General features: G+C 47.9%; 1 protein-coding gene across 1 annotated transcript; it reads right to left on the reverse strand.

Annotated features, from left to right (window-relative positions):
- Nucleotides 1-15,853: 15,853 nt before the first annotated feature.
- Nucleotides 15,854-18,111, reverse strand: LOC123150113 (uncharacterized). Its single transcript, XM_044569913.1, has 4 exons — nucleotides 17,889-18,111; nucleotides 17,276-17,449; nucleotides 17,106-17,176; nucleotides 15,854-16,546 (listed from the first exon to the last, which is right to left on the reverse strand). The coding sequence occupies exons 1-4, from the start codon at nucleotides 17,922-17,924 to the stop codon at nucleotides 16,201-16,203; spliced, it is 627 nt and encodes a 208-aa protein (XP_044425848.1). The 5' UTR covers nucleotides 17,925-18,111; the 3' UTR covers nucleotides 15,854-16,200.
- Nucleotides 18,112-19,076: the final 965 nt, after the last annotated feature.

Here is a 19,076-nt window from a genome sequence, read left to right on the forward strand (position 1 = left end):
GGACTCGTCAACCACGGGCGTCCGGATCGGGTAGGCTCAAGAGGAAGGCAGTGATGGTTGACACACCGCTACAGAGGTAAAGTAATGACCTGTCCTGCAACTTACAGAGTTTGAAATATGACCGCGCCCACCGTGTCTGGCAGGAAGAGGAATAACCGGACTATATCCGGGGACCCCACCAATCACGCCTCCACCAGCTGGGTTCCAGAACCGGCTTCAGGAGCGGAGGCGGACACGGGGCCAACACCGCATAGCCCCCCGACGGAGGATGCAGATATGTGTTTGGCCACGAACTCCAAAGAGGAGAGGGCCATGAACCACCGGCGCCGGAGGGCCGTGCTCCGGCACAACATCTTTTCTGAAGAGGCTTTTAATGCCTTCAATTCGGCGGACGCATATGTCCGAGCCGCTCGAGGCGGGCTTGCCCAAGCGACAAGCCAGTATACCAAAGATATACTGGTAAGAAATCTTGATAAGTATGCCTAGCAGTAGCCCCTGAGACTTAGAATAGTTGGGACAACTGTTTGAAGGCTCAATATATCCGCAGGTCCTTGTGGACAAGAATGAACAATTGGCGCGGGAGCTAGAGGCATGCAAGGCCCAGTTGTCTGATGCGGTCGCCAAGTTAGAGGGGTCCCGAAAGGCCCCCTCTGAGAATATTTGTCTCCATTATACGCAGATGTACTAGTTAATAAATGGCTGGTGCGCTTAGTCTAACAGTAAATTCTACAGACAATCCCAGGGTGAATCCGGAGGGCGCAGTGGGTGACGACTCGCATCTCCAACGGCAACTAAAGGCCGGTGAGTGCATCCTTACGCAGGTGACGCGAGAGAAGAACAAGCTTCATGATGCCAATATTCGTTTGGACCTGGAATTAAAGGACGTTCGCGCTCAACTGGCGGACTCCATGAAGGAGAACAAAAAACTTCGACGTGGCATTTATGGTAAGAGCTCAAGCGAACTGTTTGATAGTTCAGTGAGGAAGTTTATTAAAAAAAATCCTTGCAGGAATGTTAACTGGTCGCCCTGAAGAGGATATGCCCTCATCTGCAGGTGATTTGCTGCAAGAACTGTCATAGATGCACGAACGTGCTCGGCAGGTGATGCATGGCGTTGCTCAGTCCCTATGGCCATCAAGCCTTCTGGCGAATGGCATGGGGGAGCTTGCGGACCTGCTTCAAGGAGTCCGGCGGTGCCTCCGTCTGTGGAAGATATCAGCCTGCCGGCAAGGAGCAAGAGAAGCCTGGGCAATGGTGAAGACGCGCTACACAAAGCTGGACCCGAACCATATGGCCGAAGTGGGACCGGCGGGGCCCGATGGGCAAGAAATTCCCGTGAGCCTGGTATATGACCAGGTAGCGTTAGCCGCTAAGTATTCTCAGCAGGATTGTAGGCTAGATAGCCTGTTAGATGGTATAGAGGAGGAGTATAGTCAGTCTCAGTGACTTTGTAATTTAATTGGCATAAACAGCCCCTAGCCGGATTGAAATCATTTGTCATGGCAGACCTTTTCGCTTCAGCCCCCGGACCCTATAGTCCGGGGTGTGTCCGAATACCCGCTCGGTTATACAAGAACCGGGGTATGCGTGGAGACCAGGCATGGGGGTCATAAGTGCTTGAACAGACAAGTACCCAACTAGTTATGTTATATTGCATGGATAGCAAGAAATATCTTCCAGGGAGAATAGTTCCGTTAGGGGTTCCTTTCCCTGGGTATGCATGTGTCAATGCACATGTCCGGACTGCGAACTATGGCGCAGGATAAAAAGCTTTTGGGTTTTTTTTTGTAACCAACAAATACATCCTTTGTTCACTGATCGAATATTCTCTTAAGGAAACTAGCTTTCGGCTTCACCCAGTCTGAGGTACACATCCGGCTTAACCGGCAGTAACAATCGCAGAGGTGCTCCCCTTATGCCCTAGCCGAATTAACGGGAACGTAGGGCATAAACACAAGATCCAGGCAACCCATCTTGGCCACATCTTAAGTCATATCAATGCATAAAATAGTGAAGAAAGGCACATATGGAAAAGGAACGCATATGCGATGGGCAAAAAGCCATTTAAAGTAATTATTGCTAGCTTCCGAATAGGAAGCCCCCATCTATAGCTTACACACATAGTACGGCCGGAATGATCCGGTAACCCGCACTGTATTAAATACTTTGTGTGAGGAGAGAAGGAAAAAGAAAAAAGAAAAAGTCAAGAAAGGAGAGGAAAAGAGGTGGAGCATAATTAAAAAAGGAGGGGTGAGGAGGCAAACACTGTGATCGGAGTTAGGCGTAGAATCTCCGGAGTCTAGCCGCGTTCCATGGGTTCGGCTCGAGTCTGTTATCAGCTGCATTACGTAGACGGTACGCTCCTCCGGTGAGAACTTTCTCAATGACAAAGGGACCTTCCCATCTGGGTTTGAGTTTGTCCTTCTTCTTCTCCGGTAGGCGTAGAACGAGTTCGCCAATATTGTAAGTTTTGGCCCGCACTTCTCTGCTTTGATATCGCTGAGCCTGTTGCTGATAGAATGCGGAACGGGCTTTTGCGACATCGCGCTCCTCCTCCAGGGCATCCAAGTTATCCTGCCGATCTAACTCGGCTTCCTTCTCTTCGTACATGCGTACGCGTTGCGAATCATGTATTATGTCGCAGGGTAGTACTGCTTCCGCGCCGTACACCATAAAAAATGGTGTATATCCGGTGGTTCGATTCGCTGTGGTCCGCAGCCCCCAGAGTACGGAGTCGATCTCCTCTACCCAGTATGTATCCGATTCTGTTAAAGATCGCACTAGTCTAGGTTTGATGCCGCTCATAATGAGACCGTTTGCCCGTTCGACCTGGCCGTTTGTTTGAGGGCGGTAGACGGAAGCGTAGTCGAGCTTAATGCCCATTTTGCCGCACCAATTTTTCACTTCATCGGCTATGAAATTTGAGCCATTATCAGTGATGATGTTGTGAGGGACACCGTATCGGTGTACGACCCCGGATAAGAAGTCTATTACTGGTCCGGATTCAACCGTTTTAACTGGTTTGGCTTTGATCCATTTGGTGAATTTGTCCACCATGACCAATAAGTATTTTTTCTTACGGCTTCCCCCCTTTAAGAGGTCCGACCATATCCAGCCCCCAGACCGCGAAGGGCCAAGTTATGGGGATTGTTTGGAGAGCGATAGGGGGCATATGACTCTGATTGGCGAAGAGCTGGCAGCCGACGCAATGTTGGACAAGGTCATGTGCGTCTTCTCGGGCCGTCGTGTTGGAAATATGCCCTAGAGGCAATAATAAATTGATTATTATTATATTTCCTTGTTCATGATAATCGTTTATTATCCATGCTAGAATTGTATTGATAGGAAACTCAGATACATGTGTGGATACATAGACAACACCATGTCCCTAGTAAGCCTCTAGTTGACTAGCTCGTTAATCAATAGATGGTTACGGTTTCCTGACCATGGACATTGGATGTCGTTGATAACGGGATCACATCATTAGGAGAATGATGTGATGGACAAGACCCAATCCTAAGCCTAGCACAAGATCATGTAGTTCGTATGCTAAAGCTTTTCTAATGTCAAGTATCATTTCCTTAGACCATGAGATTGTGCAACTCCCGGATACCGTAGGAGTGCTTTGGGTGTGCCAAACGTCACAACGTAACTGGGTGGCTATAAAGGTACACTACAGGTATCTCTGAAAGTGTCTGTTGGGTTGGCACGAATCGAGATTGGGATTTGTCACTCCGTGTAAACGGAGAGGTATCTCTGGGCCCACTCGGTAGGACATCATCATAATGTGCACAATGTGACCAAGGGGTTGATCATGGGATGATGTGTTACGGAACGAGTAAAGAGACTTGCCGGTAACGAGATTGAACAAGGTATCGGTATACCGACGATCGAATCTCGGGCAAGTACCATACCGCTAGACAAAGGGAATTGTATACGGGATTGATTGAGTCCTTGACATCGTGGTTCATCCGATGAGATCATCGTGGAACATGTGGGAGCCAACATGGGTATCCAGATCCCGCTGTTGGTTATTGACCGGAGAACATCTCGGTCATGACTACATGTCTCCCGAACCCGTAGGGTCTACACACTTAAGGTTCGATGACGCTAGGGTTATAAAGGAAGTTTGTATGTGGTTACCGAATGTTGTTCGGAGTCCCGGATGAGATCCCGGACGTCACGAGGAGCTCCGGAATGATCCGGAGGTAAAGATTTATATATAGGAAGTCCTGTTTCGGCCATCGGGACAAGTTTCGGGGTCATCGGTATTGTACCGGGACCACCGGAAGGGTCCCGGGGGCCCACCGGGTGGGGCCACCTGCCCCGGGGGCCATATGGGCTGTAGGGGGTGCGCCTTGGCCTACATGGGCCAAGGGCACCAGCCCCTAGAGGCCCATGCGCCAAGATATAGGAAAAAGGGGAGAGTCCTAAAGGGGGAAGGCACCTCCGAGGTGCCTTGGGGAGGATGGACTCCTCCCCCCCTCTTAGCCGCACCCCTTCCTTGGAGGAAGGGGCAAGGCTGCGCCTCCCCCCTCTCCCCTGCCCCTATATATAGTGGAGGGGAGGGAGGGCATCCATACCTAAGCCCTTGGCGCCTCCCTCCCTCCCGTGACACCTCCTCCTCTCCCGTAGGTGCTTGGCGAAGCCCTGCAGGATTGCCACGCTCCTCCATCACCACCACGCCGTTGTGCTGCTGCTGGATGGAGTCTTCCTCAACCTCTCCCTCTCTCCTTGCTGGATCAAGGCGTGGGAGACATCGTCAAGCTGTACGTGTGTTGAACGCGGAGGTGCCGTCCGTTCGGCACTAGGATCATCGGTGATCTGAATCACGATGAGTACGACTCCATCAACCCCGTTCACTTGAACGCTTCCGCTTAGCGATCTACAAGGGTATGTAGATGCACTCTCCTTTCTACTCGTTGCTGGTCTCTCCATAGATAGATCTTGGTGTTACGTAGGAAAATTTTTGAATTTCTGCTACGTTCCCCAACAGTGGCATCATGAGCTAGGTCTATTGCGTAGATTCTTTGCACGAGTAGAACACAAAGTAGTTGTGGGCGTCGATATTGTTCAATATGCTTGCCGTTACTAGTCTTATCTTGATTCGGCGGCATCGTGGGATGAAGCGGCCCGGACCAACCTTACACGTACGCTTACGTGAGACCGGTTCCACCGACAAACATGCACTAGTTGCATAAGGTGGCTGGCGGGTGTCTGTCTCTCCCACTTTAGTCGGATCGGATTCGATGAAAAGGGTCCTTATGAAGGGTAAATAGCAATTGGCATATCACGTTGTGGTTCATGCGTAGGTAAGAAACGTTCTTGCTAGAAACCCATAGCAGCCACGTAAAACATGCAAACAACAATTAGAGGACGTCTAACTTGTTTTTGCAGGGTATGCTATGTGATGTGATATGGCCAAAAAAAAGGATGTGATGAATGATATATGTGATGTATGAGATTGATCATGTTCTTGTAATAGGAATCACGACTTGCATGTCGATGAGTATGACAACCGGCAGGAGCCATAGGAGTTGTCTTTATTTATTTGTGACCTGCGTGTCAACTTAAACGTCATGTAATTACTTTACTTTATTGCTAACTGTTAGCCATAGTAGTAGAAGTAATAGTTGGCGAGGCAACTTCATGAAGACACGATGATGGAGATCATGATGATGGAGATCATGGTGTCATGCCGGTGACGATGATGATCATGGAGCCCCGAAGATGGAGATCAAAAGGAGCAAAGTGATGATGGCCATATCATGTCACTATTTGATTGCATGTGATGTTTATCATGTTTATACATCTTATTTGCTTAGAACGACGGTAGTAAATAAGATGATCCCTTACAACAATTTCAAGAAGTGTTCTCCCCTAACTGTGCACCGTTGCGACAGTTCGTGTTTCGAAGCACCACGTGATGATCGGGTGTTAGATTCTAACGTTCACATACAACGGGTGTAAGACAAATTTACACACGCGAAACACTTAGGGTTAACTTGACGAGCCTAGCATGTACAGACATGGCCTCGGAACACGGAGACCGAAAGGTCGAACATGAGTCGTATAGAAGATACGATCAACATGAAGATGTTCACCGATGATGACTAGTCCGTCTCACGTGATGATCGGACACGGCCTAGTTTGACTCGGATCATGTAATCACTTAGATGACTAGAGGGATGTCTATCTGAGTGGGAGTTCATAAGATGAACTTAATTATCCTGAACATAGTCAAAAGGTTTTTGCAAATTATGTCATAGCTCACGCTATAGTTCTACTGTTTAGATATGTTCCTAGAGAAAATATAGTTGAAAGTTGATAGTAGCGATTATGCGGACAGTAGAAAGCTTATGTCCTTAATGCACCGCTCAGTGTGCTGAACCCCAAACGTCGTCTGTGGATGTTGCGAACATCGGACATACACGTTTTGATAACTACGTGATAGTTCAGTTAAACGGTTTAGAGTTGAGGCACCAAAGACATTTTTGAAACGTCGCGAAACATATGAGATGTTTTGAGGGCTGAAATTGGGATTTCAGGCTCGTGCCCATGTCAAGAGGTATAAGACCTCCGATGACTTTCTTAACCTGCAAACTAAGGAGAAAAGCTCAATTGTTGAGCTTGTGCTCAGATTGTCTGAGTACAACAATCATTTGAATCGAGTGGGAGTTGATCTTCCAGATAAGACAGTGATGGTTCTCCAAAGTCATTGCCACCAAGCTGTTAGAGCTTCATGATGAACTATAACATATCAGGGATAGATATGATGATCCTTGAGGTATTCGCGATGTTTGACACCGCGAAAGTAGAAATCAAGAAGGAGCATCAATTGTTGATGGTTGGTGAAACCACTAGTTTCAAGAAGGGCAAGGGCAAGAAGGGATACTTCATGAAACGGCAAATCAGCTGCTGCTCTAGTGAAGAAACCCAAGGTAAAACCCAAACCCGAGACTAAGTGTTTCTGTAATAAGGGGAACAACCACTAGAGCAGAATTACCCTAGATACTTGGTAGATAAGAAGGCTGGCAAGGTCGATAGAAGTATATTGGATCTACATTGTGTTAATGTGTACTTTGCTAGTACTCCTAGTAGCACCAGGGTATTAGATACCGGTTCGGTTGCTAAGTGTTAGTAACTCGAAACAAAAGGCTACGGAATAAATGGAGACTAGCTAAAGGTGAGCTGACGATATGTGTTGGAAGTTTTTCCAAGCTTGATATGATCAAGCATCGCACGCTCCCTCTACCAAAGAGATTGGTGTTAAACCTAAATAATTGTTATTTGGTGTTTGCGTTGAGCATAGACATGATTGGATTACGTCTATCGCAATACGGTTATTCATTTAAGGAGAATAATGGTTACTCTGTTTATTTGAATAATACCTTCAATGGTCTTACACCTAAAATGAATGGTTTATTAAATCTCGATCGTAGTGATACACATGTTCATGCCAAAAGATAGTAATGATAGTACCACCTACTTGTGGCACTGCCACGTAAGTCATATCGGTATAAAACGCATGAAGAAGCTCCATATTGATGGATCTTTGGGCTCACTCGTTTTTTGAAAAGTTTGAGACATGCGAACCATGTCTATTGGTATATATGCATGAAGAAACTCCATGCAAATGGACCGTTTTTGACTCACTTGATTTTTGAATCACTTGGGACATGCAAATCGTACCACACGGGCAAGATGACTGAAAAGCCTCGTTTTCAGTAAGATGGAACAAGATAGCAACTTGTTGGAAGTAATACATTTTGATGTGTACAGTCCAATGAGTGCTGAGGCATGTAGTGGATATTGTTATGTTCTTACTTCACAGATAATTTGAGTGGATGTTGAGTACATTTACTTGATGAATCATGAGTCTGAATTATTGAAAGGTTCAAGTAATTTCAGGGTGAAGTTGAAAGATCGTCGTGACAAGAGGATAAAATATCTATGATATGATCATAGAGATGAATATCTGAATTACGAGTTTTGGCACAGAATTAAGACATTGTGGAAATAGTTTCACAACTAATACAGCCTGGAACACCATAGTGTGATGGTGTGTCCGAACATCATAACTGCACCCTATTGGATATGATGCATACCATGATGTCTCTTATCGAAGTACCACTATAGTTTATGGGTTAGGCATTAGAGACAACCACATTCACTTTAAATAGGGCACCACGTAATTCCGTTGAGATGACACCATATGAATTATGGTTTAGAGAAACCTAAGCTGTCATTTCTTAAAAGTTTGAGGTTGCGACGCTTATGTGAAAAAGTTTCAGGCTGATAAACTCGAACCCAAAGCGGATAAATGCATATTCGTAGGACACCCAAAACAGTTGGGTATACCTCCTATCTCAGATCCGAAAGCAATAAGGGATTGTTTCTAGAATCGGGTCCTTTTTCGAGGAAAGGTTTCTCTCGAAAAGTTGAGTGGGAGGATGGTGGAGACTTGATGAGGTTATTGAACCGTAACTTCAACAAGTGTGTAGCAGGGCACAGGAAGTTGTTCCTGTGGCACCTACACCAATTGAAGTGGAAGCTTATGATAGTGATCATGAAGTTTCGGATCAAGTCACTACCGAACCTCGTAGGGTGACAAGGATACGTACTACTTCAGAGTGGTACAGTAATCCTGTCTTGGAAGTCATGTTGCTAGACAACAATGAACCTACGAGCTATGGAGAAGCGATGGTGGGCCCGGATTCCGATAAATGGCTCAAGGCCATAAAACCCGAGAGAGGATCCATGTATGAAAACAAAGTGTAGACTTTGGAAGAACTACTTGATGGTCGTAAGGCTGTTAGGTACATATGGATTTTGAAAGGAAGACAGACAATGATGGTAAGTGTCACCATTGAGAAAGCTCGACTTGTCGTTAAGATGTTTTTCGACAAGTTCAAGGAGTTGACTACGATGAGACTTTCTCACTCGTAGCGATGCTAAGAGTCTGTTGGAATTATATTAGCAATTACTGCATTATTTATGAAATCTTGCAGATAGGATGTCAAAACATTGTTTCCTCGACGATTCTTGAGGAAAGGTTGTATGTGATACAACCGGAAGGTTTTGTCTATCCTGAGGAAAGGGTTCCTTGGGGCAAGCCTTGTTGAGGTCTTTGAAGTCGACGCATAAGCGCCAAGATTTGTCCTTTTTTGGTACCATTACCAAATTTGCGAGCCAATCCGGATGTTTAATACCTCTGATGAATCCGGCCTCAAGCAGCTTGGCCAGCTCTTCTCCCATGGCTTGCCGTTTGGGTTCTGAAAACCGCCTTAGGGTCTGTTTGACCGGTTTGTATCCCTTTAGTATATTGAGGCTGTGTTCGGCCAGCCGGCGTGGGATGCCTGGCATATCCGAAGGGTGCCAGGCGAAAATATCCCAATTCTCGCGTAAGAAATCTCGCAGTGCGGCATCCATCACGGGGCTCGACTGTGTCCCAATGGATGCCGTCTTCGTGGGATCCGTTGGATGGACCTGGAATTTGACTATCTCGTCTGCAGGTTTAAATGAGGTGGACTTGGGTCGTTTGTCGAGTATCACGTCGTCCCTGTCCACGGTGGCCCGCAATGTTATTAACTCCTCGGCTGCTAGGGCTTCAAATAATGCTTCCAGGGCTAGTGATGCGGTTTTGTTTTCAGCGTGAAGTGCGACGTCCGGATCACTGGCTAGAGTGATGATTCCGTTGGGCCCGGGCATTTTAAGCTTCATGTACCCGTAATGGGGAACGGCTTGAAAGCTTGTAAACGCGTCCCGCCCTAGAAGGGCGTGGTATCCGCTGCTGAAGGGAGCCACTTGGGATGTGATTTCTTCGGACCTATAATTCTCCGGGGTGCCGAATACCACATCGAGTGTGATTTTTCCCGCGCACCGCGCTTCCCGCGTAGGGATGATTCCCCTGAAGGTGGTACCGCTTCGCTCAATGCGGCCTTTATCAATTTCCATTTTGTTGAGTGTTTCTTCATAGATCAAGTTTAGCCCACTTCCGTCGTCCATGAGTACTTTGGTGAGCCGGAATCCGTCCACGATTGGGCTAAGGACCAGAGCGGCCGGTGCCCGAACAGTCTGGAATCAAGGTTCATCACTGGCATTGAAAGTTATAGTCATGTCGTTCCAGGGGTTTAACTTTGCCACATGGCAAATTTCCGTAGAGCTTCGGTGAGCTCGCTTGCGCCTGTTGTTTGAGGCGAAAGTCTCGAAGACTGTTAGTACCGTATTGTGTCCGCTGGCAGGATGTTGCTCCGCTTTATGGCTTACAAGAAGATCCTCGCCACTCTTTGCCACCTGTCGGAGTATCCAACATGCCCTAAGGCTATGAGTTGGTATTGTATCCGGCGTACTATGGAGCTTACATGGCCCGTCGAGCCATTCTTCCAATACGGATCCCCGCCCTGGGGTGGGCTTTGGTTTCTTGGGGATTGGATTGAACGTCCTGCGAGAGTTCGTCCGTTTAGTTCGGGCAAAGGTTTTGGTGAGAGCGGTACTATCCCAAAATTCTGTTTGGGTCTTCCAAGCTCTCTCCATCACACAGTACTTCCGTACTATGATTGCCAAGTCCACGAAGCGTACTAAGTCATGGCGGCTTATAGCATTGAGGAGCCCTTCGTCTGTGCAGTTTTTGCAGAAGAGCGAGACCATGTTCTCCTTGCTGCAGTCCTTGACCTTGAGCGCAAGGAGGAATCTGGCCCAGTAATGATGTACCGTTTCCTGGGGCTCTTGCCTGATGCGGGAGAGACAATTTAGGTCTAGGTAGGTGTTGTCAGCAGAATCCAGATTTTGATCCGACTCAATGCCCAAGGGCGTGGGCGGTTCCGAGCTTAACAGCTCAGAATCCGGAATATCGCCAGTTCCTTTGGCCCGGTGCACGATTCTAAGTCCGGGGCATGGGTCGTGTTTCCCTTTGAGCAGGTTTTCGGCTCAAGGAGTTCGGTAATCCGAACATATTTCGTCCTCAAAGTTGAGGGACAATCCGCGTGTGGTTCTTCCACTATCGCTACCTCATGGGTGACCGGCGGGACCTGATGTCCCTTCGGTCGGGTTTAAGCCCAATCCGGTCATAGTTTGTAGCGACTCCCAGAGCGGCGATGCGATCCAAGAGTTCATTAAGGGAGGAGAGCTCCATTGGGTCCATCTGTTCGGCAAGTTCCGAACTGACGTGAAGGTTATGATTGATGACCCGAGAGGCCATCATCGGTGCAACCGCCGATGGGGAGGCCATAATAAAGCCGCCGAGTCGGAGCGTTTGGCCTACAGCCAGAGCTCCCTCCGAAGTAATGTCGTCCTTGACGATGAGACGAGCCATCGAGCCTAATAGCAACGACACTGAGGAACTCTCAATGAAAGCACCAATGTCGGTGTCAAAACTGGCGGATCTCGAGTAGGGGGTCCCGATTTGTGCGTCAAGGCTGATGATAACAAGAAGTAAGGGACACAGATGTTTACCCAGGTTCGGGCCCTCTCGATGGAGGCAAAACCCTACTTCCTGCTTGATTAATATTGATGATATGGGTAGTACAAGAGTAGATCTACCACGAGATCATAGAGGCTAAACCCTAGGAGCTAGCCTATGATGGTATGATTGTAATTGTGATCGGCCTTCTAAGGACCAACCTCTCCGGTTTATATAGACACCGGAGAGGGCTAGGGTTTACATGGAGTCGGTTACAAGGAAGGAAATATAATATCAGGATCGCCAAGCTTGCCTCCCATGCAAAGGAGAGTCCCATCCGGACACGGGCCGAAGTCTTGAGTCTTGTATCTTCACGCTTCAATAGTCCGGACATTGTACACAGTTCGGCTGTCCGGATACCCCCTTATCCAGGACTCCCTCACCCACACCCGTATTGATGAGTATCCCGTGATAAGGGGACACGATCTCTGCTTCGACAAGACGTGCCAATGAAACCGCCTCGCAAGGTGTGCAATAGCAGCTTGAGAAAAACGGTTCGAATCATGACTGGGCCACGGCGTGATGTCATGCTAAGCAAAAGTTGTCAGCAGATTAGATTTGTGGAATATTGTGCTCTCTACGGTGGTATGTGGAATTTGTTTTGCAGAGCCAGACACGATTCTTGTGTTCAATATCTTCTTTGGAGTATTTGGAGAAGGAACCCACCTTGCAATGCCGAAGACAATTTGCGCGTCGGACTCATCGTCATTGAAGCCTGGTTCAGGGGCTACTGAGGGAGTCTAGGATTAGGGGGTCCTCGGACAGCCGGACTATATGCTTATGCCGGACTGTTGGACTATGAAGATACAAGATTGAAGACTTCATCCCGTGTCCGGGTGGGACTCTCCTTTGCGTGGAAGGCAAGCTTGGAAAGTCGGATATGTAGATTCCTTTCTTTGTAACCGACTCTATGTAACCCTAGCCCCCTCGATGTCTATATAAACCGGAGGGTTTATTCTGTAGCACAACAACAATCATAATCATAGGCTAGCTTCTAGGGTTTAGCCTCTATGATCTCGTGGTAAATCAACTCTTGTAATACTCATATCATCAAGATCAATCAAGCAGGAAGTATGGTATTACCTCCATAGAGAGGGCCCGAACCTGGGTAAACATTATGTCCCCCGCTCCTGTTACCATTAGCCTTAGACGCACAGTTCGGGACCCCCTACCCGAGATCCGCCGGTTTTGACACCGACACCGCCCCCCTGGAGTCCGAATTGGACAAGGGAAGGGGGGCGGCGCCCCCCCCTTTCCTACTCCCTCTCCCTCTCCTTCCTTCCCCCTCTCTCCCTCTTGGTGGAATCCTACTAGGACTTGGAGCCTAGTAGGACTCCCCTCCTTGGGCGCGCCCCCTAGGGCCGGTCGTCCTCCTACTCCCCTCCTTTATATACGGGGGAGGAGGCACCCCAAAGACACACAAGTTGATCTTTTAGCCGTGTGTGGTGCCCCCCTCCACAGTTACACACCTCGGTCATATCGTCGTAGCGCTCAGGCGAAGCCCTGCGCCGGTAACTTCATCATCACCGTCACCACGCCCTCGTGCTGACGGGACTCTCCATCGGCCTCAACTGGATCAAGAGTTTGAGGGACGTCACCAAGCTGAATGTGTGCAGATCGCGGAGGTGCGGCGCGTTCGGTACTTGGATCGGTTGGATCGCGAAGATGTTCAACTACATCAACCGCGTTACTAAACGCTTCCGTTTTCGGTCTACGAGGGTACGTGGACACACTCTCCCCGCTTGTTGCTATGCTTCTCCTAGATAGATCTTGCATGATCGTAGGATTTTTTTTTAAATACTACGTTCCCCAACAATCGGGTGTGTGGCGCCTCTGACCCGAGCTACATCACGCCAGAGACCGGCTGCCATCTGAGCATGGTGCTGCTCCCAGGCTCTATCGTTTATATCGCACCAGGCTTGGTATCCGTCCCGTACAGCGGGAGCGTACCCTCTAGATCCATAGATGGATCTTGTATGGCATGTTCTGGTGGTTAAGTCGTGCGGAAGATCGTATGGGTCTTTCGGCTGCATTGGCTCCTTGCCTCTTCGGCGAGGGGGAGCAGGTGAATATTCGGCTTCTATAGTCGTCATGTCCCGTCCTGAAGGAGGGCGGTCGGGCTGGTGTGCTTGAGTATGTATGGGGGGTATAGGCTCAAGGGCCTCGTCGTCGAATTGTGGCAGTAGGCGCCGTTTTGGGTAGCTTTTGGTTTGGTCCTGCCGCTGATTCTCGAAGCCTTCTTCAGCTGCCAAGACCATCGTCCACCTATTATTGAGGGTGTTCTGTTCGCCTTTTAGTTGTTGCTGCTTCTTTTTTATGCTTCAGGCGGTGGCTATTAGTTGTCGTTTAAACCATTCCTGTCCCAAAAGGTCTTCGGGACGATGAAGTCCTCAGCTCCGAGGCTTTCCTCATCCTCGGAACGAGGGAGGTAGTTGCTCTCCTCGGAGTCGTTGAGGTCGTCGGAGTCACCCTGGTCCTCGTGCTCTTCCAAGCCATTGGGTTGCTTCTCGGGGCAACATGGTCGCCGAGGTCTTCCATGTTGTCCGGGGTATCATTTTCTTCGGTGTCCGTGTTGCTTTCCCTACTCTTACGCCCCCTGGATCGTCTGCACTGTCGTCCGCGTTTGGGCGGCTACTCGTCGGGCTTATCGTCGTTCCTTCTAGGGGTGCCGTCGTCGTTCTTCCCAGTGGTGTTATTGCCCTTATCGTTGGGGGTGTCCACCGTGTAGACGTCATACGTGAAAGTGGTAGTCCACTTTCCGGTGTTGGGGTGGTTTGGGAATTTGCGGTATAGGCCATGGCGTCGACGTCCTCGTCCATGTCCTCGGCCTCCTCAGAGGTGTAGTCCAACATATTGGTTAAATTTTGGACAGTGGCTACTAAGTGGGTGGTCAGTGGGATGTAAAATTACTTGTGGAGCGCCTCCGATCTGATCTGATCTGATCGTAGACTGAAGATGGCCCATCTGCAATGCTTATTGACTGGATCCGATCTAGTGTCTCGTTTAAAAGCGAGAGGTCACCCGGGTTCGTCTTGTGGCCTCTATCGGAGTTATCCTCACGCGTGACCGCACAAAGGGCGTGCTCGAGGGCTGATTCCCGGTTTCTGGATTCTGGGGTCGGATCCGAGCTCAAGGTTGGATCTGAGGTGAGGGTCACCCACGAGGCAGGGCGAATAAGAGGATCCGAAATTGAGGCTTCGGGATTCGCAGGTTCCTCAGGTGAAGCTGAGAACCCAGTAAAGATCAGATCGCCCCAGGAGTCAGTGACGTACTCTAGGCCGCCGAACCTGATTCCCTGCCCAGGGGCAAAATTGTCGACCTGGTCAAGGTGACCAGTCGAATTGGTGTGCAGAACAATGCTGCTGAATGTGAAAAGTTGTCCGGGGATGAAGATGTCCCCAATGAGGATGCCATCACCGATGACTAGGGGAGCCATTAATCCTTCGGCGATCCAACAACGAAACTGTCAATGAAAGCACCAATATCGGTGTCAAAACCGGCGGATCTCGGGTAGGGGGTCCCGAGCTGTGGATCTTAGATCAATGGGGAACAAGGAACACAGGGACAGTATTTATTCAGGTTCGGTCCCTCTCGGAGAGGTAAAACCCTACGTCCTGCTTGATTATATTGATGTGTGTATACTGTTACAGAGTTGATCTACCACGAGATCGCATGAACAAAACCCTAGGTGAGTAGGATGATGGTTCTTCTAGCCTCTACGGACTAAACCCTCTGGTTTACATAGACATCAGGGGTACCTAGGGTTACACATGGTTGGTTGCCATCACGGAATAATCTTGCCGATTCTACCATCTTGAGTTGGAGGACACACCAAGGCTTTGGAGGTTTCCTTGGTGAACACAGAGTCGCCTTATAGCTCGGCCTTCCAATAATAATCACAGAGCGGCCCACCTGTCCGGCCCATAAAAGATAGAACGGCAGCCCGAGGATCCCCTAGTCCAGGACTCCCTCACTCCGGTCCTGATGTTTTTTTACAGCTAAAGTTGTCATTCGAAAAGAAAAAACAAACTAGAAAAACTGGAACTTGCTATCTGAAAAAAAAATTGCGATGCTTGACAACTAAAGTTGTCATCCTCGCGTCACTAAAATTGCTATCAAAAACTTTGGAGTTGGCATGTGTTGGTGCCACACGTGTGGCACTTATTAGGGTCCTTTATCCATCATGGATAGCGGCATACTCTCTGAATAGGACCACCATCCTCTTCGACATAGGCATAGTTTCGGCCTCATGTGGCTTTACTGTTTCCTATATTTCCTTTTTATTTCTTATCAGGTTATGCTAGTGTGCATCCTAATCATGCAGGGGCTGCATTCTATCAGCTTGATGCTGCATTATGAGTGAGTTAACAAAAAAAGCTCTTTATCAATCCAAAAAAAAAAAACTCCTCTTCCTCATCGGGAAGAAACAGACTGAGTGTGTTCATTTATTCATTCATTCATTATTTTCACAATATAGGCATTGCTTACAACAAAAAGGTAAGGTCTATCTTGTCTCTGAAATCAAATACACAGACAGACATATATATGTAGTCAGAACAGAAGAGCCAATTCGTTGTTGTACTTGTAGGGTGAAAAACAAAATAAATAAAAGTCGAGTTAGTGATCTGAATCTGAATCAGAGATGGTATTGCTTGATGATCCATGTAGTAGGATATGTGCTAGCCGGAAAGAAACAAACAAACAGACAGACAGGCCCATTCATCAAGTTGAGGAGCAGTTCAGCCACCCCTGGAAGTGGAATTGGAGTTGGAGTTGAAATTGGGTCTCTTGAGCTTGACAATGAATTCTTTGTCGTCGTCGTCGTCGTCGCTGCTGTACTCGACTCTTCTCTTGGCCTTGCCGGCGGAATGATCTGTGTTGTGACGCGCTGTGGAAGAAGAAGAAACCACTGGTACAGGTTTCTTCCAGCTCTCTGCAGGTTTATTGTTGTTATTGTGCTTGTTGACAGTGGTGGAATTTGACGACTTGATGGGGATCCCTGATTTGATCTGCTGCTGCCGTTTGAGCTTCCTGTCGTAGGCTTTCTTGGCTCTCTCCGGAGATAACAGGCCGTGCTCCATTAGCCTGCAAGATGTGTGTGTGTGTGTGTTGTGTCTGTCAGGTAAGTATTATTACATACACACATATATACATACATACATACATACATACATTGCAGAGCAATGGTGTGGTGGTATAACATACATATTGCTGCAGTAAACTACTAGTAGGTGATTCTGTGTGTAACCCCTTGAGGTGAGGTCCGACTGTTGTTGCTGTAGTAAAATATTGGTGGAGTAGCAGTATAGGGAAGTCTGCAGCAGCAGTATAATATTGATGGAGTAGTAAATTTGGAAGAGGATACATTTTTCAAGTGTGTGTGAACTATGGAGGTGTAATTCAGAGTTTGAGAGTGAAGTTGTCTGTGAATACTACTACTAGTGTAATTAGGTCGCAAACTGTAGATGTGCCTCCGTTCGAAATTACTTGTCTCGAAAATGGACGTATCTAGATTGAGTGACATTCAGAGAAGAGAAATCAATGGATGGATGGATCAGACTAGCACTAGTAACTTGTGGTCAAGCAAGCACTAGTATAGTAACAGGTGAGCAATTGGTGGAGCAGAGGTGGGGTGGGTAGGTACCAGAATTCGGCCATGTCGCTGGATGGGATCTGGTTGGAGAGCGATTGATAGAAGATCCTCAGGGGCTCCCTCTGCGAGTGAAATCAAATCAGTAGAGAATTTTCTTGTGCAGATCAGATGAGATACATACTACAAGTAGGAGTATGATGAAAGAAGAATTTGAGAGAGACCTCCTCTGGTGTTTCGAACTTCTGGCCGGTGAGGGAGAAGACCTTCTTGGCCGCCTTGCCCTTGCCCCGCCCGCCTCCGGCTGTACTAGTAGTAGTAGCTTTCTTGGTGGCTGCGGCGAGCTTGGCCCTGGAGGCGGCCAGCGATATGGATCTCCCGGCTCCGCCTCCTTTACCCTGCACGCACGCCAACGACAAGAGAAGAGAAGACAAGAGAGCGGATGAGATGAGACGGACACGGCATGGCTGGTGTTGAAGCTCAAGTGCAATTGCAAGCTTTACTCTGCTTGCTTGGAAAGAATCAGCACCCCCTGGTACTGGTACTAGGCCTAGCAATTGTTGAGGTGAGGAGAGGAGAGGTAATCCATCCCATCCTCTTTACTTAGTGCAATTACTAGTAGTATGTATGTATGTATGGTATGTAATGTATAATTAGCAAGACAATTGAGGTTGCAATTGATGTCAGATTCGATTTCTGGTCTTGCCCTGTGAATTATCATCTTATCTATCTAGTGTATATGAGATGATGATGATGATGATGATGATGAAGATGATGAAGTAGGTAGGGTAGGGTAGAGGAATTGACTTGAGAGAGGGGGAAGAGGAGATTACTGACCTCGAATCTGGCCTTGGACAAGGAGGAGGACGACATCTCCGGCAGCTCAACTGCGAGCTGCGAGCGACAGACACAAGAAGAAGAAAAGAAGAAGAAGAAGAAGAAGAAGAGGAAAGGGGAAATTCAGATCAGGAGCGGTGCAGAGGATATAATAGCACGCGCTTGGCGTGGGGTGGGGTTGGGGGCGGGGTGGCGTGGATTTCAGTGCGACACGGACACAAACTTCCTTTCCTTTCCTTTCCCCCACCCCAACCCATCAACACTTTTTTTTCCCTTCAATCCAATCCAAATCACACATCCATTGGGCAAACTACCCAGCCCAGCTACGCTAAGCTAAGCCCACAACTCCTTGTTTTTTTGCCAACCCAACAACACACACATCTTCCCTAGTATAGAAAACAAAAGATCTTTTTTTTTTCTTTCTGAAATAAACACATATATATTCATTACACAAACGCATTGCATGCGGCCACAACAAGTCATCATACATGAGACTCGGAGATCAAACACACGTGTATACTTACATTGGCTCTGTAGTACTACTAGGTAGTTCATTCCCAGTATTACATCCGCTGGAGCACAAGGTAGAAATAGAAGCAAGGAGGATTTTTTACCGGGCATGTCTTGTCTTGTTGAACTGGCTTTCCTTCATTTTGTCAAACCGTTGGTCAAAATGTTTGCGTGGGTCAATATGAGTTGTGCACAGGGTAGCTGAGTGTGAATTATGTATGGTTACATGGCATCGATGCGACGTCAAAAGTCAATAAAACCTATGTTTATCAGAAGAAGAAAAATGATATACTAGCTCATACACCATCGATCGATAGGTACTTGTCATGACAGAAAAATTGATGAAGAAAAATGACAGGCGACATCAAATCATATATGTGGCCGCCCTTGCGTATGTATGATCCGGCGGTCCGGTGAAGAAGAAGAGGAAGAAGAAGAAGAAGACGACGACGACTTTCGATGTCGAAATAAAAGAGATGGAAGGAAAAGACAGATGGCATGACATGCACTGGTGGATGAAGGGGGCCCACCGAGGAGGAAGTCAGTGGCCTGGCCATGGTGATGATATACGAGTAAGCAACCACGTAGGCACAGAGGGAACAAGACAAGCAACCAAACCGAACCCCACTTCCATTTGTGATAGACCTCAGCGGCTACTTCTTCTTCTCTCATCATCAT

This window comes from Triticum aestivum, chromosome 1B, assembly GCF_018294505.1.
Source record: "Triticum aestivum cultivar Chinese Spring chromosome 1B, IWGSC CS RefSeq v2.1, whole genome shotgun sequence".
Classification (NCBI taxonomy): domain Eukaryota; kingdom Viridiplantae; phylum Streptophyta; class Magnoliopsida; order Poales; family Poaceae; genus Triticum; species Triticum aestivum.